Source organism: Myotis myotis, unplaced genomic scaffold (assembly GCF_014108235.1).
Source record: "Myotis myotis isolate mMyoMyo1 unplaced genomic scaffold, mMyoMyo1.p scaffold_m19_p_13, whole genome shotgun sequence".
NCBI classification, from domain to species: Eukaryota; Metazoa; Chordata; class Mammalia; order Chiroptera; family Vespertilionidae; genus Myotis; species Myotis myotis.
The window spans coordinates 26718347-26744845 of NW_023416317.1; the positions used below are offsets into that span (position 1 = coordinate 26718347).

Genomic DNA, 26499 nt, shown 5'->3' on the forward strand with positions numbered 1-26499 from the left:
GGATACATATATATTAAAAAAACACCGGCCCTACCCGGTTTGGCTCAGTGGATAGAGCATCAGCCTGCGGACTGAAGGGTCTGAGGTTCAATTCTGGTCAAGGGCACATGCCCAGTTGCAGGCTCAATCCCAGTAGGGGGCATGCAGCAGGCAGCCAATCAGTTATTCTCTCTCATCACTGATGTTCCTACCTCTCTCTCCCTTCCTCTCTGAAATCAATAAAATATTTTTTAGAAAAACCACCATATTTTCATAAGCATATTTTAATTTTTAAACTTTTCACAATTCAAATAAAATTCAGCTAGTTAACATAAACATAGAGGAAATGCACATAATTTACAGCCATGTACAGAATACATACAATAGCAATCCTCATATAAATGGTCAAAAGATATCAACTCTTGAAGTTAATTATTAGCTTTGACTTTGAAAGGTCAAGATTTAATTGTTCACATATACAGGGGTACACATTCAAAATGTTTCTTAACACAGAAACTGAGTGAAACTAGAATTTTCAGTTTCTAAAAAGAGTAGCATAAAAAGCAGTATATAGCTTAATGGGAAATATAAGGGCATGACAGAGAAGAGATCTGAGTAGGCAGAAAGTACATTATATGTTTGTATACAATTAAAATTCCTTCCAATTTAAATCATTCAGAACTATCTGTTCTTAGGAATGTTGAAGTCATGATCAATATTAGAGTAAAAAGCTAAACTGCTGTATTTATCAGACCCCAAAAGGTCCCTATAATATATAATATTGTACTAACAGTCTGGGCAGAAGAGCATGTAAACAACCAAAGACAGGCATGAACAACACTGGGAGAGTAAAGGATAGACTGATTTCTAGTGTTCAAATCCTTCAAGTTCAAATTAATATTTTTAGTGACTTAACACAAATCTAAAAATACTGACATGTTTATGCTCCAATAAGAGTAAACCCTCATTATTTTAACCCCAAACTCTGCTGGCCCTAATATACTAATGCTTTTCTACAATGGGCACTAGGTTTTAGAAGACAAAAGGCTGGATTAAATTATCTAATGATATTCTATTCTTGGTTTCGAAGTTACAAATCAATTACTTGTGGGCCCCATCCAGAAAGGCTGGTTCCACAGTTACATAATAATAAAAATTAAGACAAGGCTTTGGTGATAGTTTTTTTTCCTGGATTTAAAAGCACTGATGGGAACCTACAATCACAGGGCTTGGTAATTCTCAAATTTGGACTTTGCAGTTTAGGGGACTGTTCTCTATGAGCCACAGGTACCAGAGCGCTTTCTGCTGCTCTATGAGAGTATGCTATTTCAGTATCTACTGCTTTAACCTGAATAAGTTGTTTAATTTTGAGAAGATTCTACAATAAAAATACATACCCATCTGAAGAGTGCTGACTACCTCCATATTAGAAATAAAATGTTATCTGATAGAAAATAGATGAAAACAAAACACTGTTTAAAAAAAGTCCAGTGCTCTAAGTATACGTTTTTCTTTTTAAACATTTACATCAATTAAAAACAAGATCTACAAAGAAATGTTTCAGAGGCAAATTTTATAAATAATTTGTAATGTTTTTGTTTTTCAAATGATCTCTGTCATACATAAAAGAAACTACAGCAGACTGCTTTGGGGAGAATGAATTAAAACCAACGACACTGCTCCTTTCCAGTTGTTGCACAAAGAAGAAAAGCCCAAGACTAAGATATTTTCCTTCCAGCGCGCAGCTCACTTTTAAAAGCAACCATGCACTCAGGTCAACGTAAATCTTACTTGCTAAATACAAACAGGACTAGAATACATGTTCATCCTTGAAGGACACTTGTTATGAATTTGCTACAACTAAATAATAAGATGTTCCTTAGCTGCTGGTTTTCACATCATTCTTAGCATTTATGGGGTACTGAGATCATTAAGCTACGGGGGAGTCTCTGTCCTACATTCAATACAACTAATATTTACGAATCTTCACAAGGCAAATGGCACTATGTTAGGCAGGACGAGTGGCACCTGAAAAGGCAAACACTATAGATGGAGACTTTCTTTACAGATTTAAGTTAGAAACCCATTTTTTGTGGGTTGTTTTTTTGGCATGTTCCTCAATAAATATCAAAGCTGAAATTCACCATAAAAGTTAAGAATAATTCCAAAGGTAATGAAACTCAATTTTGCCTTTGGTCTCCAAATAGATTGGAATGTTTTCAATTCCAATCAAAGCACCTAAAAAACATCCAGTTATTGTTGATTACAAGGAAGTTAAGAAGGGGAAGGAATTTAAGAGGGCACTGTGTTTCATTGGTGACAGCAGAGAAGCTTGCAATGACATGCTATAATTTTCTATGTTAGGTCACTACAGTGTACATAGAATACTTAACCATTGACATTAAAGATCTCCAAACAACATACCAAGAGTCCAGAAAAAATGTTATGAACACTGTTTCTGCCTAATACATGACCAAGATTTAAAAAAAGTTTTTAACATGGGATTCTCTCCTTTTACTACCTCCCCTCTCCCCCGAAAGGCCACAAAGGCATTCACAGAATCATTCTTATAAAGTAAAGCCATTGCACAAATGTACAGTTCGTGTGTATTGAAATGAGTACCACATTGGAGGTTAACTGTAGAAATTTTCTTACACCAGTACAGCAACAACTGTAAGCTAAAGTCTCTGAATAAAATTACAGCCAACGTTTTCCTAAGGGCCATACATATAATACATGTAAAGTATTAAAGGGTGCTGTTGAACTCAACAGTAAAATGTAAAAGCTATATCCTGTTAGCACATTTAATCTGAATTAACTTGAATCTTTCTCATTTACCATTCAAGAAACTAGGATAGAATGAATTTCTTTGCAAAAGCAGTTTGTCATTTACAAAATGATCCTATGTCAATTAGGATCACTCACCTGCTCAATCAGATAGCAGGCCCCAGGTATTTATGTCGCCTTAAAAAATAAAAAAAAACTTGTAGGGGCAAAATTACCATTTTCTCTATGAAATAAATGCAATCTATATAGATCTTCTGGAAAAAAATTTAAAGATTCAAATTCTTAATGTGAAAGCAAATTGAGAAAGACCCAGAAGTGGTAACTTTTTTCCACTTTAAGAAAATAATGCTTAGGTATGATATGTGGTAATTCAAGTTCAAAACCAGTAAATCACTGAAAAGACAATTGCATTCATTCAAGACAAGAGGATATGCTCAAGTTACTGAAATGGCCTAAAAATCAACATTTTTACTGGTTTATTTTATCCCAAACTATTACCACTTGAGTTTGATACGTAAATTAACTAAGTGTCCACATTATGCTAAACAGCAAGCACATGCTGCAGCAGTGGGAAACAAAACATTTTAATGATAAAGATATCAAGATACTTAGGACAGTATTTCATTAGTTGTCAACTGATGCCAAATAATTAACTTTAAAGTACTAAGCCAGATCCTCTCAAGAACTAATGTGAAAGTGATAGTGAGGATCACACTATTCCTGTTATTTTATAAGAATTACACAGAAGCCAAAAGTTGGAAATTTATGACTGCCAATACTATCTTTGGATAGTTTATAGACTAGTATATAACTAGGGATGGCTTTGTTTAGAAGACTGGAAAGTATTCATAGAATAAATACTATACTCTGTCACAAATAAACAAAATGCAGCTGTGTCCCATGGACATGGTAGAGAAAATGGCAATTTTGAGGAAGGAGTGCTTCTAAAGGCTTTTTCTTGAAGGCAGCCCAGGTTTTAATTCACATTACTAAAAAGATCAAGTAATGTGGTTATGATTATTTGAATTCCGACAACCAGACTTCCACTTAGACATAGTTACACATTCCCAAACCATTTTTCTTCTGTCCATCATGTTGGTTCCGATACTCCATGGTCCACTGTAATCTTTTGGTCTTCCCTCTTTATATTTAGCGGCCTGATGTTGCTATCCATTGAGTAGGTAAACCACCAATTCATAGGTGGCCATCATAATGGCTGTGTTGGGAATCTGTCTCACCAGATGAGTTGTTAGACCACGGTAAAGAGACCCGTAACCTTCTTCTTGAACAACCAAAGACAGTGTCTGAAAAAAAGATCTATATTTTGTTCCCTCTTCACGTAGTCTTGTTCTTACAACTTCTGTTTAGGAAAAAAAATAAAATCATTTTATTTAAACATTAGTGATATCTTTATATCCTCCTAATACTGAATACATCCCATTTACCTGGAAGCGTAAGCTTAGGATAAATAAGAAATTTTGATATGTAACTTATTGAAACTATTCACATTATAATGCCACCAAACTTCTAAGATAGCTGGCTAAAGTCATGTGTACTTGTAAAATTTCATAGGTTCCTGAATGGTGAAAGACAGATGAAAGAAAAGGACCCTTAGTAAACTAGAAATAAGTAAAAGGGAGAATAAATGTGATCGGAAACAGGTGAAGGAGCAGGAAAGGGAGCGGAGGTGGTATCAAAGATGAAAGAAGCAGAAAAGTGGACAGCACAATGAGAAAATAGAATTACTAATCTGTTTACAATGGTCTGCATGTACCAACATAAACTGCATGTGGATAAGACTAAAAATGTTTAAAATACAAGCTGCCACCCAGCCAGTGCTGCTCAGTGGTTGAACATCAACCTATGAATCAGGAGATTACATTTCAATTCCAAGTCAGGGCACATGCCTGGGTTTGCAGGCTTGATCCCCAGTAGGGGGTGTGTAGGAGGCAGCCCATTAATTATTCTTCTCTCACCACTGATGTTCTATCTCTCTCTTCCTCTCTGAAATCAATAAAAATACATTAAAAAGAGAAATGAGGACTTTTCTCAGGAAACTGGGATAAATTCATAGTCCAACTTGGTTAGAGTTGTTTTTATTCATAAATTACATTTTAAAGCATATACTCATTTTCTAGACCTGTTCATTTTTCCTAATACAACTTTAACTACAGAGCCTCAGCTTTATAGGGTGAATATAAATGTTTATTAGTGTAACAAAGTGAAGCAATTAGCCCTGGCCAGGTAGCTTAGCTGGTTAGAGCATCATCCCCATGTGCCAAGGTTGTGGGTTCAATCCCACAATGTCAGGGCACATACAAGAATCAACCAATGAATGCATAGATAAGTGGAAAACAAATTGATGTTTCTCTCTCTAAAAACCAATCAATAAAATAAAAACAAATAAACACCAAAAACCAGTTTTGCTCTGCTTGGAAAAAAAAAAATGAAGTGCTTAGATTAAAAACCTGAACCAAAACAAACCTCAAACACACCAAAATCAAAGACTACACTTTAGACTTCAATTCAATTTTGGACTCCAGGCCCTTCCTGGTTTGGCTCAGTGAATAGAGCGTCAGCCTGCGGACTGAAGGGTTCCAGGTTTGATTCTGGTCAAGGGCACATTCCCAGGTTGTGGGCTCGATCCCAGTAGGGGGTGTGCAAGGGCAGCCAATCAATGATTCTCTCTTATCATTGATGTTTCTCTCTCTCTCCCTCTCTGAAATCAGTATATGTGTGTGTGTGTGTGTGTGTGTGTGTGTGTGTGTGTGTGTGTATAAATATAAAAATTGGACTCCATCACAGAGTATGTATACTAAGTTACATAATCTTAGCATTTTTTGTTTCCCTCTTAAAAATGAAGATAGTTCTGGTTATGTTATTGTCTAACTAGACTTTGCAGAATTTTTATGTAGATTAGCAATAAAGTATATAATGTGTCTATAGCAGCCGTGGGCAAACTACGGCCCGCGGGCCGGATCCGGCCCGTTTGAAATGAATAAAACTAAAAAAAAAAAAAAAAAAAGACCGTACCCTTTTATGTAATGATGTTTACTTTGAATTTATATTAGTTCACACAAACACTCCATCCATGCTTTTGTTCCGGCCCTCCGGTCCAGTTTAAGAACCCACTGTGGCCCTCGAGTCAAAAAGTTTGCCCACCCCTGGTCTATAGCATGTATAAAGTATATACTAGTATATCACTATATCCATACTTAAAATAAAAAGAAACTTGCTCAAAGTCATCTGCTTGGAACCTGACTGACTCTGCTTTAAAATGTGTCCAGAGCTCCTGCTATATCACTGCCATGCTATTATAGCATATAATGATCTATTAAAATTGCTTTGTATTATACATATTTAATTCCATTATGATGAATTCTTAAGACTGTATTTTGTTATGTGGAAATTCAGTAAAATTCTAAATTCTCTAATAAGTGGGCTAATGGCTGGGTGGGAGAGTATTTCTGAATTAACAACATATTACCTATAGAAACTCAACTTCTCTTACCATGTGGATATGCTATACTTGTGGCACAAGTTTTCGAGGTGGCAGCAGCCAGCATCATTCCCACAAAATCTGATGCTTCTTTTACAGACTCTTCATCATTTTCCATCGTTGAAGCAATCTTATATTCCAGTAGTTTTTGCTTAATACTTTCATAAATAACAAAATGGATAACAGTCTCTGATATTCCAGCATATGAAGCAGACATGCCCCTATAAAATCCTCTCAGTCCATCAGTCTGGTACACTTTACGAACACATTCAAAAGCGCCCATTTGCTTTTCCCCACGATTCCTGAAAAGCAAAATAAAAATCTTTTTAATGTAAATAAAGTAGTACAAGTTTTTAAATAAAGCAAATAAAATATAGTAGAAATATGCCACTCTGCTATAAAGAATGATTCCATTTAACTTATGAAGAAATAAAACCAGAATTTAAAACATTCATTTTAGATTTTGTAGTCTTTTATCCCAAATGTGTCATATTAGATGGGTAACATGTGCGTAGTTTATTTGACTGAATGTGAAATATACTGCACTAAATTTTCAATTTCATGTTCTCACTGAAGTCTGTATTGTAGGGATAAGCAACAAAATCCTTTAGTTAAAATATACTGTGACTGCAGCTCAAGATAAAAACAAAACAAACAAAAAATACATATTAAATCCAGTTCTAAGTTAAGATTTCTTTTGCATTTAATAACATAAAAAATGACTGAGACACTAATGATGACAGTACATCACAAAAGCACGATTAATCTAATTTCTCTGCACTTGAGGGATTCTTCCAACCCCACCCAGTTCTTCTCAAAAGGTGACTGGGTGAATTTAAGACAAATTTACTATGATCCTTTAAAGGCCATGGCCATATCTTTCATTTCAGTATCCTAGTCAGTAGTGAACAAGGACCTCTACAGTTATCAAGTATTTATTGAACATTGGGCCCAAGAAAATGTTCTTAGTGCTGCTTTTTACAGGCACAGCATCTATTCTTACAGTATATAAGTTTGAGTCTGTAAAAATATTTATAGCCTTATATAATGATTCCTCCAATAGAACCCTATTTACAAGAAATGGGTTTAAATGCTACCCACAGGGGAAGAAATAGAAGATTTACCTCTTTATAAATTATTCACAACCTGTTTCTGACATAAAATAAAACCACAATGAAGACACCTACCTCATATTCTACACATTCTTCCAATTTTATAAACTAAGGTCTGTCTTCCACTAATGACACTGAATAAATACTTTCTTAGTTTATTAACTCATGCAACCATCTGGAATGAGTTTCTGCAATCAGATCCTTCCTCACAAAGTTAAAAGAGCTTAAAGTCCCGAAGGGTAACATGCAAACAAACATATCAGCCCTGTTCTTGATTGCAGTGTTATAAATTAGCATCTTTAAATCTATGTTTCATGATTACCTCAACCTCATCCCATTCCTCACTCCCAAGCTTAAGAAGTTGTGTTAACTTGTGTTATAATTATAGTGAAATAATAATAATAAAGAATTTTAAGCCATGCTTTTCCGGGATCCCCTATAAATCCACCCTATAACATACTAAAGAATACCACTTGTTTATAATAGTACAAAATAGGCTGGCATCTCACACTTTGCCTAACCTTTGGTTTTTCTTATTCACCATTATTATCTTTCAGATCTTTGGCTTTAAGAAATACACTTTGAACTTTTGCTACAACACATAAGATTTCATTAAAAAGTATTCCAGATGAAAGAATTAGACATTTCTTTTCAAATCTCCAAACATTATGCAATTCAGCAAGACAGAATGTGGAAAACAGATCTTTAATCAAGTATAATTGTTAATCATTTCTTAGATCCGTTTTATTTATAGTCTATAACACTACTTTCCAAGCCCTAAAATATAGCAGTCTACTCTAGACTGAAGGGCTAAATTGGTTTCAAAATTATTAACATTATTATTATACACCAGATGGGATCATGTCTCTAAACAGTATCAGCTTCTCCCTATCCTCTGTTCTAAAGGCCAACAGAAACTGAGATGGCAAGACTCTAAGCTGCATTGCTTCTGGCCTTTCCTCAGATCCCAGGACATACTAAAGGCCCTAAACTTAGAACCTATACGGTTTGCACTGATTGTTGCCTCTGCTTAAATTGGGCTCAAAAAACTATTCCTTGACTATTCCATGAAAGTTGGTCACCACTGTTTCCTGGTATATCTCTAGAACCCATCAGTGCCTGCTCAATATAGATTTGTCGAATGAACGAATCTTGCTGCCATAAAGTTGTCAGTGGTAACAGATGAAGTCTACGAATAAAGGAGAGCAAAATCCCAAGTCAGGACTTCCTGTATATAAGGTTACTGAATTTGAGCAATGATCCTCAAAGATGTAGTCTAGACTGGTTGACCATGTTGGTTATTTAGCTGTTGAGAGACCAATTATAATCACCCATCACTACTTGGGCTAGGTTAATATATCCTTCTTCTTTCTTTCTTCTCCTTTTATTTAAAAACACAACACATAATACACTTTCTTTCCTGAAAGTTTCATACTACCAACTACTATATTGCTTTTGCTTCTGATGGTAGACCCACTTGGGGCCCAATTAACATCACAAATCACTATGTTCAAAACAAAACAAACAATTCAGCAGCAAAAGAGGAGACACTGAAATCTCACTAATATAAATTTGTAGAAAAAAATTAGTTGAAACCAAGTTAAAAAATTTTGTTTAATGAAATAACATACCTTGCATCAAGCTGTAACCGAGTCTTTACAAGCCAAATGGGGTTGGTTGCAGTGATTGCGGTAAAACCTAAACAAACATGTTTAAAATGAACTCTGGTAAAAATGAATACACTATTATTCTAAGGTTTTAAAAATTATATAAATCTATATTAAAGAAAATGCAAATAAATATTTAAAGTATTAACTGACATATGCTTTATGCTTTTATTTACAAATCCATACAAACATGAACATTTGTACTTTATTTCCAAACTACATTTTCAAATTCTGACCATAATAACTAAAAGATAATGTTTTAAGAGCAAAATCTGACTATATATAAATTTCTCTCCCAAAATATTCAGGATATCCTCTGGAATGGCCTCTACTCTCTAACTAAATTCAGAAACCCATTTCTATAGACAAATATACAAAAATTTTGTGTGTTCTAGGGCTTTTTAGCATGCAAATACTACAATCACTAAACTTGGGGTCCAATTAACATCACAAACCACTTTGTTCAAATGAACTCAGCATTTACTAATATTTAATCTTAAGCTGACTGTATAACAGAAAAGATTGTTGTTTGGCCTGATGAATACTTTACATAAACATATGCTTAATACTGTTAAAATAATGGTATCAAAGAGGAAAGGTTTCTGTTAGGATTAATAGGACAAATCTATTTTTCATCCACTTAAACACATACAAAAACTCAAAAGTTCAGAAAGTTACATATGGAAACTTCCCTCTCACTTTTATAGACATTAAAGAGAGAAACTTGGGGTAGAGGCACCTCTAGTTTACTTTTAAAACTGAAGTAATACTTTCTATTGAATACTAGCAGGTCAAGCACATTATTTTTAGAAAGGTGGACTATAACCAACACATTTAATATGAGTAAAGTACTTTTGAAAACAAAAATGCTCTGGTGTACATTAGGGATAAATGCAAAATAATTTTACTAAATTGTATACAAAATGGAATTCAGTTACACAGATTCTTTTCCCTTTCTAGAATGTCAGATAATTAGCTAACTCAAATTTTACTCCTTTAATCCACTGCTTTGACACTGTAGAAATAGCCAAACGTTTCACAAAGGGGTGCTCAAATCAAATCTATTAGGCAAGTAAATGAAATAAAAGTTTGATATAACTCCTTTAATAATCTTATAATGGTTATATAGTCCCCTTTTCTCTAAGTGCTTTTAAATACTACATCCATGTGTATAAAACTAAAATGGGACCAATAATTTGATAAGCATCAGTCAGTACTAAATAATAAAAATTTAAATTGTTGGATAGGTTGCCAGGAATAAGATTCTTTCCACGCATATATTCTAACAACAGGAAAGAGATGAAAAATATGAAACTGTCAGATCAGTTTAAATATTTTGTTTTGAAAAGATTTCTCTTGCATGATCTAGTTTGAAAATAAAGTTTTATAGTATACATATTTTTTCTTCTCTTAAATCTCATTTTTCTAAGTGAAAGTCAAACTAAAGATATTCAAATTTTTCTTTAAAGCTAATATAAACCAGACATCAGTATTCTGGTCATATCCTTAATTTAATAATTCTTTATTTTTAAACTTAAATATTTGTATTAACTCAGGGGTTTATTAGTAAAAAAAAAACCAACAAAAAAACAAACAATAACTGCTGATCAAATAAACAAAATAGTCTACATTACTCATAATGGTTTTTATTAATTATTTTCTGAAAATTTAAAAAGGCCAAAATAGGGAATTCTTATATTAAACTAAATAAAACAAAACAAAACAAAAAAAAAACCCAGCCTGTCTAGGTAAAAATCTCATTCAACTTATTATACTTTATTTGAAAAGAAGATAAGCACCAAAGTATTTTTAAAAGTAATTATGTTCTATTTCTAAAAATATAAACTTAGTACCCAAAGCTTAATACTCTTCCAAGTCACAAAATTCCTCAGAGGCAGAAAAACCTCCAGAAATGTAAATTTAAAATGTTACAATAAACATTTATATTATAAAAAATGAAATTTCAAAATACCCATAAGTTATAATTTTAATTATTCTCTGTACATATTAAACAAAGACAGAAAGCAAACAACAGGTATTTCTCACTTAACTAAAATTCATTTCCAGACACAAATTAATCTATGGAACAGAACACATTAAAATTCAGGTGAGAGAATGTTATCATCTAATCCTTATGTAACTGCTATTATCAGTAACCTGTGCTTACTATATGGTTTTAGCTCTTAATAAGGACACTAGCCTAACTGCCAGCAAACCATTAGGTTAAAGAATTTAGACATATCCAAAGGTTTTTAGCTCATGATCTTATCTTATGAAAGATACTCCAGTAAATTAAATAGACATTATTAGGGTAATTAAATCTAGAAAAATATAATCTATTAATTCAAAAAGTGAAGTAAGTGGGAAGAAACAAAAATGTATCACTAATTTAGAATTATATATGGTAAGGCAATTTGAAGTGGACAAACAGCCAAAACTAAACATATCTTCCTATTTTTTCTAAGAAAACATACATAATGATACTGGGAATGGTGCCCCTGAAATTAGAAATTTCTAAATACTTTTTATTTTGGCATTTAAATGTTGAGACATTTTGCTAATATGCTAATTCATAGTAATATTCTGAGAACCCTGTTAAATATTAAAACTGACTTAGAGGTATATGAAGAATCTATTTGTAGGTTAAGAGTTAATGTTGCTTCACAGTCAGTTAAAGCAAAGTGGCAATAACACTGGCCATACTGTTAGTAGTGTGATTAGTGTTTTATTAGAAAGTTTTGGAAAACTTTTAAAATACAATTTTAAGTTTTGCTTCATCTAAGACTCCCCTTGATAACATAAATGAGCAATTTTCAACCTTTTTCATCTCATGGCACACATAAATTACTAAAAATCTGCGGCACACCAAAAAACATTTTTTGCCAATCCGACCCCCCAAAAAAAGATAATTTTGATTCATTCACAGCAGACATCTATTGTTTTGTTGGCTGTTGTCATTTTTTTATTTATTTGCCAATATAAGGGAAAAGAGATCTGTACTCCTGACTACATAGTCAGGTATCACATGCTTTAAAATTCTTGCAGCACACTGGTTGAAAATCACTGATATAAACCAATTAAACACCAGATTAACAAAAATCCCACTTAGAGTAAACTTGCTGAAAATGTCTATTTCATTAAGTGAGTGATACCTGTAGTGTTGCATTTTTAATTCAATTAACTTTAGTAGTAACAAAGCCCACCCTAACTTTCTAAGGGAAATATATTAACACTACTAAAAGAAAATTAAAACAAAAACAGCTAAGATCCTACATATTCTTATCGTGCATTTATTTGGAAAGTAATGGTAGGTATTAAGATCAATGTTTTTGTAAGAGAGTAGAAAAAAGCCAAGTATCAACAGACAAGAGAATAGAAAGAACTGTGTTAGACATTTAAAATAGGTTATGCTCTGCAAACAACTATTTTTTCTAGAAGTTGTAGGATGCTATGATACCAGTTATAACTATGTATATCTTAAATAGTGTTACCAATTCTTTGGTGGTCAAAACTATTATGGCCAACCTGAGGACCCCAGGCTTTTATTAAATGATGATTGAAAAGTTACCCCATTTGTCCTTCTAGAAGGAATTATTATAAAGGGATCAGAATTAAAGTTTTATAAAATATTCAGATAATGCACACACAAATTCCGGAAATACAAGTTCATTTCCCACCTCCTATTAATTCCACAGCTATTATAAATTCCCAGGGGGTATTTCTTATAACTAGAGGCTGCAAGAGATGCTCAGATCAGTACTCACGAGGTTTAAGTTAGTCCATATTTCTACAGGAAGTGACCTGCGGATGGGGAGCATGAGATGACACGATCTCACTCTTTTCTCGGGAGAAATGTACAGTAAATGCCTAAAATAGACACAGGCTTTTCTGTATCATAACAACAAGCAGTGACCTCATCAGAAACATGTGTACAAAATGAATCCCATTGGAAGGATTTGAGAAATATTTACGGTGAGATCTAACTTCTTGAAAATTTTAAGTTAAAAAAAAATAAAAAGAAAGGAAGGAATACCAGAATGGGCCATAATTTTTTTTTAATGCACCGAGTACTGAAAATTTTGCCATCTGCAGCAGTTTCAGAGTCCAAATACTTACCTAAAAGAAGAGCAATTTTGCCTTAAAGAAAAAAATGCTAACCTTGTCAAAGGGGAATCTAATAAAATATTTGGAGGGGATTATCGTATCCCATTTCCTGCCATTATCATCTACCATGACCCAAGTTGAAATCACAATAATCAGCTTACTTAGTAAATCTTAAAGGAAAAAAAACCCCAGAATATTCAAGTAACTTCATTTTTAATGATTTATAATTTTTTAAATACAGTATAGTATATGTTGCTACAGTAGTACCTTTCACCTTTTGCACTATGGCCAGTAATATTGCACATCCATTTTTATGGAATATTTTGGGTTATTTTGTATTTAATTTCTTGTGCTCTACAAAACAAAAAAACAGGAAGAATGTTTACAGACAAACACACTAAACACCTGTCCAACCATCAATCTGGCTGAATGAACTGCCATGGACAAATATATGCAAGACATAATTTCTATTTAAATTTTTACTCAAAAACTTAACCTTTGATAGTAAACTTTGAGTTAAACAGAAAAAAATTGAGTGATAACTTTTTGAATATATAATCCAATAAAAGTTGGAAGTCATTTTCTTTAAATCTGTAATGCTGTATATAAAAGTATATATATTCCAGATCAAAACTTTAAAAAATTGGGAATTACCATAAAAAACCCCTTAATTCTATTCTATTTTTTTTATACACAGCTGTGTGTAGGTATATACAGAGGGATATGCAAGTTCATTTAAGTAAAAACATACAAATACCCTCAATAGCTAAGTTTCATTTAGTCTGACAAAGGTCATATGTAGGAAGGAAAAAAAAAAGGCACAAAAAAATCAACATTACTTAATTTGATTAAATAGCCTCACAATTAAAAAATAAAATCAGTGCATGGACATTTAGAGCTCAATTTAGAGGTATACAAATTCTTTTGTATTCCCTTGAAATACTATAACAAATGGAAATAAAATCCACTTCAAAATGTCCTTTTAGCTAAAAGGATTTAGTAACTATAGTTCATATGGATAAAATGCAAATGATTTGAGGACTTGAAATAAAAATTATGTAAAAAGTACATTACTAAATCCTTAATGTGTGAGCTACTTGTTGTGGCACAATATAGTAGGCAATATCATTAATGGACTACTTTTAGTGTGTTTTTTGATATTAAAGTGACAAGGTTAGCATTTTTTTTGAATAGCCAATTAGGTAACAATTTTCACACGACTGCCTCTAAGCACTCTGCACCCCCAATTCATTTGTATAAGGCCTCTAAAATGATCCTGAGGAAAACCAGAGCAGTCCGGTCTAGATTATTTCCAGAATGAAGGGGGCAAAAGGCTGCCTTAATGAGTCTGCATGGGACCATTCCGTTTCACCAACCGTGTAGTTATGTATATAAAAACCGAAAAGCTAAATGTTAATGCTTGTAAACAGTGCAAGAAAGCTCTGAAAGCACAATCTTAGAAAAAAATGTAACTGCCAACAAACTGAAGTATTTTCAAATTACACAAGAAGTGTATAGTGCAATAATCTCTGAACAGGTATAAGACTATCAATAACCAAAATTCAAGGAATTCAAGATGAGAAATAGTATCAATGTTAGAATAAAAACAAATCTAATACTTGTATGTATTTGGGAGAAAAAAATCAAAATAACAATTCCACTGAAATTCTTTGCAATGTGAATCAAATATAAAAAATTCTGATAAGACACGCTAATAAAAAAAAAATGATCCAGCGGGACTCAGGAAATTCTGAAATTGAATTTGCAATATTGACTATCTTCCAACTTTCCTCCACTTAAAATGAATGCTGATCTACTTTCTTGGTTTTAATTATTTCAAAAATGAAAGATTAACATTTGTTTAAAAATTTCTGGGGTTAAAAAACAAAAATGTTTAAACACTGGTAACCCAGCAATATATTCTAAAGATCCTATAGTTTGTAATTAGCTACTAACTTTGACCTTATACCCACTGAATGTGCAGAGGGAAAATCATATCTATTCATATTCAACATCTATAAAAAGTACATTAAAAAATAATTATCATTGTAAGTAGGTGGCCTCTATGGTACTGAAGAACTAATTCTCAAGATGCAAATCTATGTAGGACAACCTACTCATTCTAAGGATAAGGTAACGGAAGTTCACATAAATTAATTAACTTGCCCAAGAGCTCTCCACATTGGTAAATAAGAGTATTTGCCTTGATCTTTAAAGTTTTATCTTCCAGCTTTAAAACGTCAATGAGTTAATCAACAATTACTAACTATAAAAAGCCTTGAAAATATTTTATAAGATATATGTTAAATTATATGGCAATCGATCTTTCAGAAATTAGCATTTCAAACTTACACTTAGTTCGTTAAGTATGTGGTTCAAATTGATCCAATTAATTTCTAAACAGAAAATGGTTAACAGTTTAAGGCACTCATTGTTAAGCACATAACTGACAATTAATTGATCAAGTGAAGAAAGTACATATAATTTGCTTTATAAAGTTGTAACATAATTTAGAAATGTGAGACATGGTTCAATATGCAACAAACCTCAAAAAACTGTAGAGATTTTTCTAATGAGAACCAAAGGTCATGGCTTTGTTTAACATGCAAAAAATAATTCCAGAACCAGACTGGCCAAACCAATCTACCAGTTTAGTGTATCTTTAAGGCAGGGCAGAGAGAAGCCCAGGACTGGTTGTTTTAATTCAGAATCATACATACTCAATGATGACAGAAGAATTCCTGAAAACATTTCTATAGCAAGCACGTACATAACTAGTGCCTAGATTTCAAGTGCCATCCAGTGTGATTTATGTGAAATGCTAAACATATTTTCCAATATACATATATTACAGTAACTCTTGAGGTATCAGTAATACATCACTCACAAAAATGTCAGCATTTGAGCACAGGACAAAATGAATACTTTACCAAGAACTGCCGGCACATTTCAGACAGAAGCCAAAACATGCAGCAGAAAGGAAAAGGCACTAACAGAAATTGAGGAGAGAAGAATAAATTACAGCTCCATAACTTACTGATACTGTAATTATGATTGGATTCTTAAAACTGTTAAAAAGTGATCACTAAATATTAAGTAAACTATGCAAGACAATGTAAATAGTATATTACCTGTATGCTATCACAAATTCCTAACTACAAAATGCCAATTGACAACAGCTCTTACATATACGGCCTGGTCTAATTTATTGTATACTAATAAATGCAAAAATCATGTTTGTGGATGCTAATCAATTAGAAGCACATTGTCTTAACTTTATAATATAAATTTATCATAATTTAATAATTAAGTCTCTAAGTTTCAGAAAAAAATTTTTTTTAATATTATATAGTCATACCTGCCATTGCAGCTGAAATCATGTGTACCTGGGTAGAATCAGGATCAAATACACCATTCAACTTTTCCTTGCAGTTTGAATAAGCAGCGAAATATATTGCTCTAAAATAAAGATTTAAATTTTATCAATAAGCATGTTGCTTAATTCATAAGATTTAAATGACATGTAAATTAATCTTTATAATTTTAGAGGCATTTTAAAACAAAGTATTAGCTATATGCTCATATAACATCAGGTTAATTTACACATTTTTTCATGAAGACCCTCTTAATGAGTTTGTATCAACTCATTAAGAAAAAGACATGTGCCCAGGCCAATGGTTCAGTGGTTAGAGAGGGCTCAATTCCTAGTCAAGGGTTGTAGCTTCCTTCCCTGGCCAGGTCTGTTCGGGCCATGTGGGAAGCAACCAATTGGTGTCTCTCTCACATTGATGTTTTTCTCCCACTGTATCTAAAAGTGATGGGAAAATATCCTTGGGTGAAGATCGAAAACAACAACAAAACAAAACAAAACAAAACAAAACAAAACAAAACAAAACAAAAAACACACACAAAAAAACTCAAATGTAAATAAAGTTCCTCAAACAGACATCCCCTCCATCCCGCCCCAATACTTTGAAAACAACTATAACTAAAAGTATTTGTATAAAATTTTGAAAACACATGAATAAGGCTGGAAGACTTATGTAGCACTAAAGCTAAATTAAATACACTTGAATTAAGGAAATATGGTATGAGCACATATATATTTTGGGGGGAGAGGAGGGTAGGAAAAGAAAGATAAAACTGATTCAACCAATCAAAATGTATGTTAAACAATTTTGAGATACTATAGTGCATTCTAATCTGTACTATACACAGATTAGTTCACAATTTCCTTAAACAGACAAAACAATTCTGAAAGAAATCAGCACCAGCAGATCAGGTGATGTTTTCCAACATTTAACATTCTATTAAATTTGCAAATTTAACTTCCTGACTATGACTTTATGTACCCCAACTACCTATTAATTATTTACCTTTTCAGGCATTGAATTAGTTGCCTGCTGTATCAAATATCCTATTATCACCAAACAATCCTGATTATCTGTCCAATAAGGGACAGAATAGACAAACAAGTACAAACGGAGAGTCTCACTGTTGTGCCTTTTTAAATGTGCTTTTTTAAAAAAGGGAAGTTAAGCCCTGGCTGGGTTGTTCAGTTGGCTGGAGTGTTGTCCCATACACCAAAAGACTGGGAGTTCAATCCCCAGTTGGGGCACATATGGAAGGCAACCAATTGATGTTCCTCTCTCACATCGATGTTTCCCTTTCTCTTTCTGTCTCTCTCTCATCAATAAACATATCCTCAGGCGAGAATAAAGAAAAAGGGGGGAGGGAGTGAATATAATTTAAAATAAAACATTTTGTTTTATGAAAAAGGAAAATATAGGATACATTTAATGATGCCAAATTGTGAACACAAATAAACACTGCATTCCTAGAAATCAATAAGAAAAGAGCCTGGTGGGTGTGGCTCACTGGTTGAGCATCAACCTATGAACCAGGAGGTCACAGTTCGATTCCTAGTCAGGGCACATGCTTGGGTTGTGGGTTGGATCCCTAGTAGGGGTGTGCAGGAAGCAGCAGATCAATGATTCTTTCTCATCATTGATGTTTCTATTTCTACCTCTCCCTTCCTCTCTGAAATCAATAAAAGTATATTAAAAAAAAAAGGAAAAAGGCATTCTAATGAGAAAATAAGCAAGGAATATACATAGGTAATTCACAAAAGAGATACAAATAATTGCAAGGAGGGTCAAAAATTAAACAAATGGCCCTAACCGGTTTGGCTCAGTGGATAGAGCGTCGGCCTGCGGACTCAGGGGTCCCAGGTTCAATTCCGATTGGGGGCATGTACCATGGTTGCGGGCACATACCCAGTGGGGAGTGTGCAGGAGGCAGCTGATTGATGTTTCTCTCTCATCGATGTTTCTAACTCTCTATCCCTCTCCCTTCCTCTGTGTAAAAAATAAATAAAATATATTTTAAAAAAATTAAACAAATGTATATTAAAACAGCGAAAAATCATGTTTAGTCTATTTGGCAAATATTAAAAGACATAAATAGTTGCCAAAATTGTTAATACATGGATAAAGAGCAAATAATTCACTATTAGAGAATAAAAATGTAGAATGCCTTTTCAGAAGACTGATGAGGAATACTTATTAACTTTAAATGTGCATGTGCCCTTTTATCCAGAAATTCTACTCTTAGGTAACTATCCTAAAGAAATATGTTAATTTAAGTACTCAAAGATAAAGGTAAAGTGAAGTTCACAAAACCATTATTTTTGTTGTTCTTTTTTAACAGAGAAAGAGAGAGAGAAACATCAATTTGATGTATACATACTCACAACCTGGGTATGTGCCCTAACCAGGAATCAAACCCACCACCTTCTGGTATGTGGGATGATGCTCCAATCAACTGAGCCACACTGGGCAGGGCACAAAACCATTGTTTTTAACAGCAAAAATCTGAAAATAAATCTAAAGGTTTATCAATTTAAATAATGCTTATTAATAATAGAATACTCATACTATGCAATTTTGAAAAAATTCTACACATTTTCATGGAAAAATCCTTCAAGACAAATTGGGCAAAATATTTTTTAATATGATTAAATACACATAGAGGGTAATTAAGTCTACATATTATACATTTTATGTACTTGACAGGCCAGAAATACACTGCACTGTTTATTAATGATGGTTTTGTAAAAAAAGAGTAAGTGTATGTGGGAAGGGAATGTGCACTGGGTGAGAAAGAGGTGATGTGTTTAAGGTAGAAGGACAAGTTTTATGCTATACTTTTTTTTTTAAGTCTTTATAATAAGGACAAAATCTGGGTAATTTTTAAGGGAGAAAGTAGTCCATAAAAAGTTCAAACCAAATAAATAATGAGACATGGGCCTGGTACATTGTTTGGATACAGAAAGCTGGGTATGCATTTTCACTCTGAATGTGAAATCTGCACAGCACTCTATCATGGAAGAAGTCAATCTAAGATAAAACCATATCAGAGAAAAATGACAAATTAATGTATGAAGGCCTTTTTGGCTTCTTTAATAGGGATTGAAACCATTCTGTTTAGCTTGTCCCCTAAACCAAAAAATAGGCTTAGTTTTAGAGATCCAGGTCTTCGCCTTTCTTTCTGCTAGTTCCTTTAGTTTGTTCTTTGCCTTTTAAACCTGGTACAAAAACTGCTTCACAATAATCTCACTATGAGTTCCTTTGTACCTCCACATGGTGCAACCTCCCCAACCTATCAGATGCTTACTGAGATCTGTTTGTTACACCATACTGCTTTACCCTTACCACCTTCCCCTCAGCATCTCCCTTCGTTAAGCTTCAAACAAGAAAAGACTGAGACAATTTTAATCTTTTTTTTTTTTACCTGGAAGGAGCCACCCCCACTAAATTGGGGCCTAATCCTCTAAACAAAGAACGAGGCCCTTCTTTCTCCAAGATCACCCTGAAAGAGAAAAACATTAGTTAGAAAGAAATAACTTTCAAAGTCTGGTACTATATTTGTATAGCAAACTTAGCATCTAAATCCCATTATGTTTGTACTATAATATATTATGCTGCTCTGGTCAATTTTCCTTACTTATGAAACATCTGTTTTTCTTGACAGTATAGTTACTGAAGACAGATTTACTAGTGATAATGAAGAGGCGGGTGGGGGGAGAGGGATGAGGAGAGGGAAGGGGAGGGTGCCAGAATCAGTTTTGATAAAACTAGATTAGATAGAAACAGAGTTAAGAATAACAAATTATATAGCACATTTTGAATATTCAGTGTTTTTTAGCCCTTTCTGTATCACAGTCCCCTTCAGAAATTAAGAAAGGTAGCTATCCTTTAAAAAAAAACAAAACACATTTGCAAATATTCACAATTTTGTATACAATTTCACCTAATTTTTATAGACCTCTTGAAGCTCATCTATGAGCCATCTAAGAAATTAAGAGAGCCCTGGGGGATTCCCAAAGTTCCTCGTTAAGAAGCCATGAAACACTCATACCCACTAGGATGGCTATAGTAAAACAAACAGACATAAAACAGGTTGGAGAGGATGTGCAGAAATTGGAAATCTCATTCATTGGCCTTGGGAATGTAAAATGTAGCCACTTTTGGCAATAGTTTGGCAATTTCACAAAATGTGAAACATAAAATTACTGTATGACCCAGCAAATCCATTCCTAGTATAGCCCCAAAAGAAATAAAAACCTATGTCCCTATAGTGACATTATTCATAAAACCCCCAAACTAGAAACAACCCAAATGTCCACCACCAGATGAGTAGATAAACAATGAGATATTTGGCAATATAAAGATACTTGTTAGAACATGGATGAGCCTTAAAAACATGTGAAGTGAAAGAAGCCAGTGACACAAAAACCATATCCTAACCTATCTAATAAAAGGGTAATATGCAAATTAACCATCATTCCATCACAAAGATGGCAGTGCCCATAGCCACAAGATGGCGGTGCCCAGTCCCCTCAGTCCTGCCAGAGTCCCCCAGTCCTGGGGAGAGGCGGCCACCAAGAGCGGGCAGTGTGAGCTGCCTGGCGGAATGCTTGCTTCATCGCCACGATGACAAGGCAAGCGGGCAGCGGGCGTGGAGCTGCCAGGCTCCGCAAAGAGCAGAGAACCACAGGGAGTGAGCCTAAGCCGTCAGGGCTCCCAGACTGGAGAGGGTGCAGGTTGGGCTGAGGGACCCACCCCCCCAGGCACAAATTTCGTGCACCGGGCCTCTAATATTATATAACTTCATTTATTTAGGCACAGTTATAATGACAAAAAGATTAGTAGTTCCCAAGGCTGGGAGGAGGCTAAGAGGGAAGGGAGAAAATGAGGAGTGACTGCTAATAGGTAAGGATTTATTTTTGTGGTAATAAAAATGTTCTAGCCCTGACCGGTTTGGCTCAGTGGATAGAGCGTCGGCCTGAGGACTCAAGGGTCCCAGGTTCGATTCCGGTCAAGGGCACGTACCTTGGTTGCGGGCACATACCCAGTGTGGGGTGTGCAGGAGGCAGCTGATCGATGTTTCTCTCTCATCGATGTTTCTAACTCTCTATCCCTCTCCCCTCCTCTCTGTAAAAAATCAATAAAATATATTAAAAAAAAAATGTTCTAAATTTAGAATGTTGTGATGGTTATAACTCTGTGAATATACCAAAAACAAATTGTACACTTTAAATGGGTGAATTTCATAGTATATGAATTATATAATAAAAGGCTAATATGCAAATTGTCCCCTCCAGGGAGTTTGACCAGGGGGTGGGGCGGGCTGGCTGGCCAACCGGCCGCAACCCCCCCCCCCGCAATCGCCCCCCCACCCCCCCATCAGGAGTGGGTCCAGCCAGAGCCACCCATGCACGGGCTAGTATCTCAATAAAGATGTTGAGGGGAGAAGGAGAAGCAGCAGCAGTGGCCATGAAACAGAGTCCCAGAGTAAAGCGATGCTAGGGCAAGAGAATGAAGACTGGGAAATCACCTTTATACTGATGACAGGTGAAACATGTTAAATTAACTCTTATATAAGAGGGCCTGAAAAAGTGAGAAATTAAAGCAGAGGCCAGAGGTCCTATAGTTCCTCTAAGGAAAGTCAGAGAAGGCAGAACCACTGAAAAACAGAATAGCCCTATCCTAGTCAGTTTGGCTCAGTGGATAGAGCATCAGCCTGTGGACTGAAGAGGCCAGGATTCAATTTCAGTCTAGGGCACATGCTGGGGGGGTTTTGGGTTCTATTCCCAGTAGGAGGCCTGCAGAAAGCAGCCAATCAATGATTCTCTCTCATCACTGATGTTTCTATCTCTTTCTCCCTCTCCCTTCCTCTCTGAAATCAATAAAAATATATTTAAAAGAAAGAAAAACAGAATAGCCCGGTGTGGCTTAGTAGGCTGGGCATCATCCCATGCACCAAAGGTTGCTGGTTCAATTCCCAGTCAGGGTACATGCCGGGTTACGGGCTCGATCCCTGGTAGGAGGCATACAAGAGGCAGCCAATCAATGCATCGCTTTCACATTGATGTTTCTCTCCCTTCTCTCTCTAAAAATCAATTTTTAAAAATCTTAAAAATAAAAGGCAAAAAACACACACAACCATAATAAAAAATAATAGTGTTGTTGCAAAGGTCAAAGGGAGAACTTTGAGAGGTAATCAGTGGTAATATATGTCAAAATCATATTAAAATATTCTTGTTAATCAGAAGTATTTACAAATAACTACGGCATTTTAATTCAAACTTGTTAACAATTTTATTCTACCTATTCGTGTACTTAGGTAAGTTTAAACAAAGAAAAGACTGATAAAATCTTTTGGTAGAGAAAGTAAACACACAATATGAGCTTATTTGCTACTACAAAATAAACACTAGTGAACTAAGTTCAAACAGATTATTTCCCAATTGAGCTGATAAGGCAGAAACACAAGGTATTCAGTTACATACTTAAGTTTAAACATGTAAAACCTAGTTTCAATAGTTTTAAAATTTCAATCCAGTTTGTAGCATAATAAAGTATGGTAAAATGTAAAACCAAATCTTTTTTAAAGCATCAAGAATGCCAAACACTGAATCACATTTTAAAATCAGTAGAAGTCTGCTTTAATCTCAATTATTGTTTAGGTTATATAAAAGTCACAGACTGCCATTAATTGGACATATTTATTACTTAATTCAAAATAAAATACCTATAATAGTTTTAGAAAATACATCCACCGGATAAGTGCAAAAAATATTCCAAATATACATGAGTTAGATAATACATTTTATATTATTCAAGATAATACACTTTGTATTAGCCAATATAAAATGTTGGATGATCATTATTAATGAGCATAATTCAGAGTAACTCTATCATTAAATTTGTAAAATTTTTAAAATGTCAATATAAACAAACAAATATATGAACATCATTAAGGTAGATAAACTAAAAATAAAAATGAGTACTGTGCTCTCACTTTAGGCAATGGAGAGGTCCAGGAGACACTACTCGGTTGACACTGGCTCCAGCCATGGTGTTCAGCTGAACTTCAGAGATATAAAGCGTCAGAGAAGATGACTGTAGCCGTGTTTTTACAACTTCCAGTGGACATGTCAGAATAGCTCCCACGGTACCACCACATCTACAAAACATGAAAAGAACAAAACGTACCTACTTTATTCATAAGTTAGTACACATGTAGGCAAGTAGGAGTTTACCAAGGTACTAAAATGTAACTTTTTTTTATTTTAGAAGACTAAATACTCTTTTAACATTTCATTTGACTGCATACAGAAACACCTTTGGCAGTTAGAAAGAACTAAGCTTAATATCTACCTCATAAAGAGTTAGTCAACAAGAAAGACTCAAGAAATTTCCTATCTTGTACCCTTTCTTACACAGCTACTAAAGGATTTCTTCCACAAGTTACAGAAGAGGGAACACCTAAGACTAACACTATGTTATATGTCAATATTTCAATAAAACTGGGAGGAAAAAGAGGGAATTGAATGCAGGAACAAAATAACCCAGGAGAGGGAGAATGGTGTCCCAAGATGACAGTGAAATGTCAAGAATCAGAAAAATAATAAGGCCAGTCTGACCGCTGTGGCTCGGTGGTTGAGTGTTGACCCGTGAATCAGGAAGTCATGAGGTCATGGTTCCATTCTAGTAGCCCAGGTTGTGGGCTTGATCCTCTCAGTAGGGGGCATGCAGAAAGCAGCCAATCAATGATTCTCTCTCATCATTGATGTTTCTATCTCTCTCTCTCCCTTCCTCAACTTCTAAAAGAAATAAAAACTTACTAAAAAGAAGGAAAAAAAAACAGGCCAGATAGATTAGGATGACAGAATTCAGAGGGATAAAGATCTCCAGGAGAAAAAAAGACTAATAGACAAGTATATTTGACCATATGAAAATAAAAAAATCAAGTATAAATACTCACATAACTAAGCAAACGTTTAAAAATGTGGGGTAATTATTTTCTCTACAGGAGAAAATGAAATTATTCAAGAAAATGAAGCTATTCAAAATGAAGTTGTCAAGTCACACCTTAGCTGTGCTATCAACAATATTTATATTATCATAGTAAGGTAAGCACTGACTACTGATTTAACAAAAAACTGTGATGTAAATAACTATATATTGAGAGGAGGAAAAGATGGGGTAAACAGGGAGTGGTGTACTATAACTAAATCCAGAAAAGAAAGTATGAAGAAAATACCAAAGGAAATAGCTAAGACTTATAGGAAGTTCCTATTAAGAAGATGTGAGGGAGAACTGTAGAAATACTGATTTTTATTATTTTTCAGCACCCTTTTTTTTAACCTTTTGAATACATATTTAATTAATTTATCAAAATTTTAGCAGTATTTTTAAAAAACAGTAGGGTTTTTAAACTAGAGAATGTAGTTGATATTTCTGGGACTCATTGGACCTCATGAAAAAAATAATGTATATGGTATGCAACTGTCTTTTGACTCAGAACTTCAAAAAAAATCAGAATCTTGACCACTTCTCATCATTTCCACCCTGGTCTAAGCCACTGTATCGTTGATTGTATTGAAAACTTAAGTCAGATCAGTCTCTCCTCTGCTAAAAACTTTCCAGACTTCCTAACTCATTCAGAATAAAAACCAAAGTCCTCACAATGGCCTATAAGATCTTATACAATCTGTCCTTTATTGATCCCTCTGACCTCATCAACCATTCACCTTCTAACTGCTCCAGCCACACTGGACTCTCCGATACCTTAATTATAGTTAACTCTTGAACAATATGGGGAGGTAGAAGCAGTAACCCCCATCTCTACATAGTTGAAAATCCACATATAACTTTTGATTCCCCCCAAACTTAACTACTGTATTAGAGTTTAATACACCAAGCATGGTCCTGCCCCAGGACCTTTGTTCTTGCTATTGCCTCTATCTATAATATTCCTGCCTGCAATATGGGAATGGGTTACTACTATACCTCCTTATCTTTGTTCAGTGGCCACTTCTCAGTGATGTACTACCTGATCACTATATATAAAGTCACACCAACTCTTTATTCACCTTCCTTGTACTATTCTTCTCTACAGCACATACTGCCACTTAACATACTAAACATTTTATGTAGTTATACTTCTGTGTCCCTTTATGCTACAATGTAAGCATCATGAAAGCAGCAATTTCTATCCACTACTGTGAACCAAAACCTCTGATAATGCCTGTGACATAGCAAACACTCATGTGTTGAATGAGTGAATAAACACTGTATCACTTGTTATCCTAGGATTGAAGAGAGAGAAGTCTATGTGTCTGGTCCAACTTCCTTATTTTGTAGGTAAGGAAACAAAAGCTCTGAAAAGGAAAATTACTTGTTCCAGGTTAACAGCCAGTTACTTAAAGGACAAACCACATCTCCTGAGTCTTAGTCCAGCTCTTTCTCTCCCTTTTATCAGTGGCTTCCAAATCTTTAACTTCATCACATGAGAAATATTTTACATCAAGATGCAGTATACCCACAAGTACAAACATTTCACAGAATACAGGGCAGGGCAAAAGTAGGTTTATAATTGTGAGCACATGAAACAATTTATTCTTGTATTAGTAAGAATTGTACTAGTTTCCATATAAACATGTTGGTCATAAAGCAACCAAATTCATTTCATAATCCACTAATGAGCTGCTATGAAATTTGAGGCTGTGAAGAATCCAGGATCAAGGAGGGAAAGAGTCTGGAATCTAGAAGGCTACATGGAAGATTCGCCATTTGCAACAACAAAGACATTATGCTAAGTGAAATAAACCAGACACTGAAAGGAAAAAAATGCACGATCTCAACTTTTATGTGAAATCTTAAAAAGTTGAATAGAGACAAAAAGTAGACGGTTGCTTACCTCGGGTGAGGAGGTGGGAAAAATGGGGACATACTGGCCAAAGGGTGCAAAATTGCAGTATGTAAGATAAATAAGTCTAAAG

General features: G+C 34.3%; 1 protein-coding gene across 2 annotated transcripts in view; it reads right to left on the bottom strand.

Moving 5' to 3' along the window:
- Positions 1–245: 245 nt before the first annotated feature.
- Positions 246–26499, bottom strand: part of SLC25A36 (solute carrier family 25 member 36) — a 36101-nt gene continuing 9847 nt past the window's right edge. Inside the window, exons 2-7 of one of the 2 annotated variants that reach the window (XM_036332391.1) lie at positions 23514–23678; positions 19941–20018; positions 16507–16607; positions 9009–9075; positions 6278–6567; positions 246–4126 (exon numbers count right to left, since the gene is read on the bottom strand). In XM_036332391.1, the coding sequence (XP_036188284.1) occupies positions 3933–4126; positions 6278–6567; positions 9009–9075; positions 16507–16607; positions 19941–20018; positions 23514–23678 (895 nt within the window). In that variant the 3' untranslated portion in view covers positions 246–3932. The remainder of the gene's footprint in view (positions 4127–6277; positions 6568–9008; positions 9076–16506; positions 16608–19940; positions 20019–23513; positions 23679–26499) is intronic. The other variant, XM_036332392.1, reaches the window with a different exon arrangement.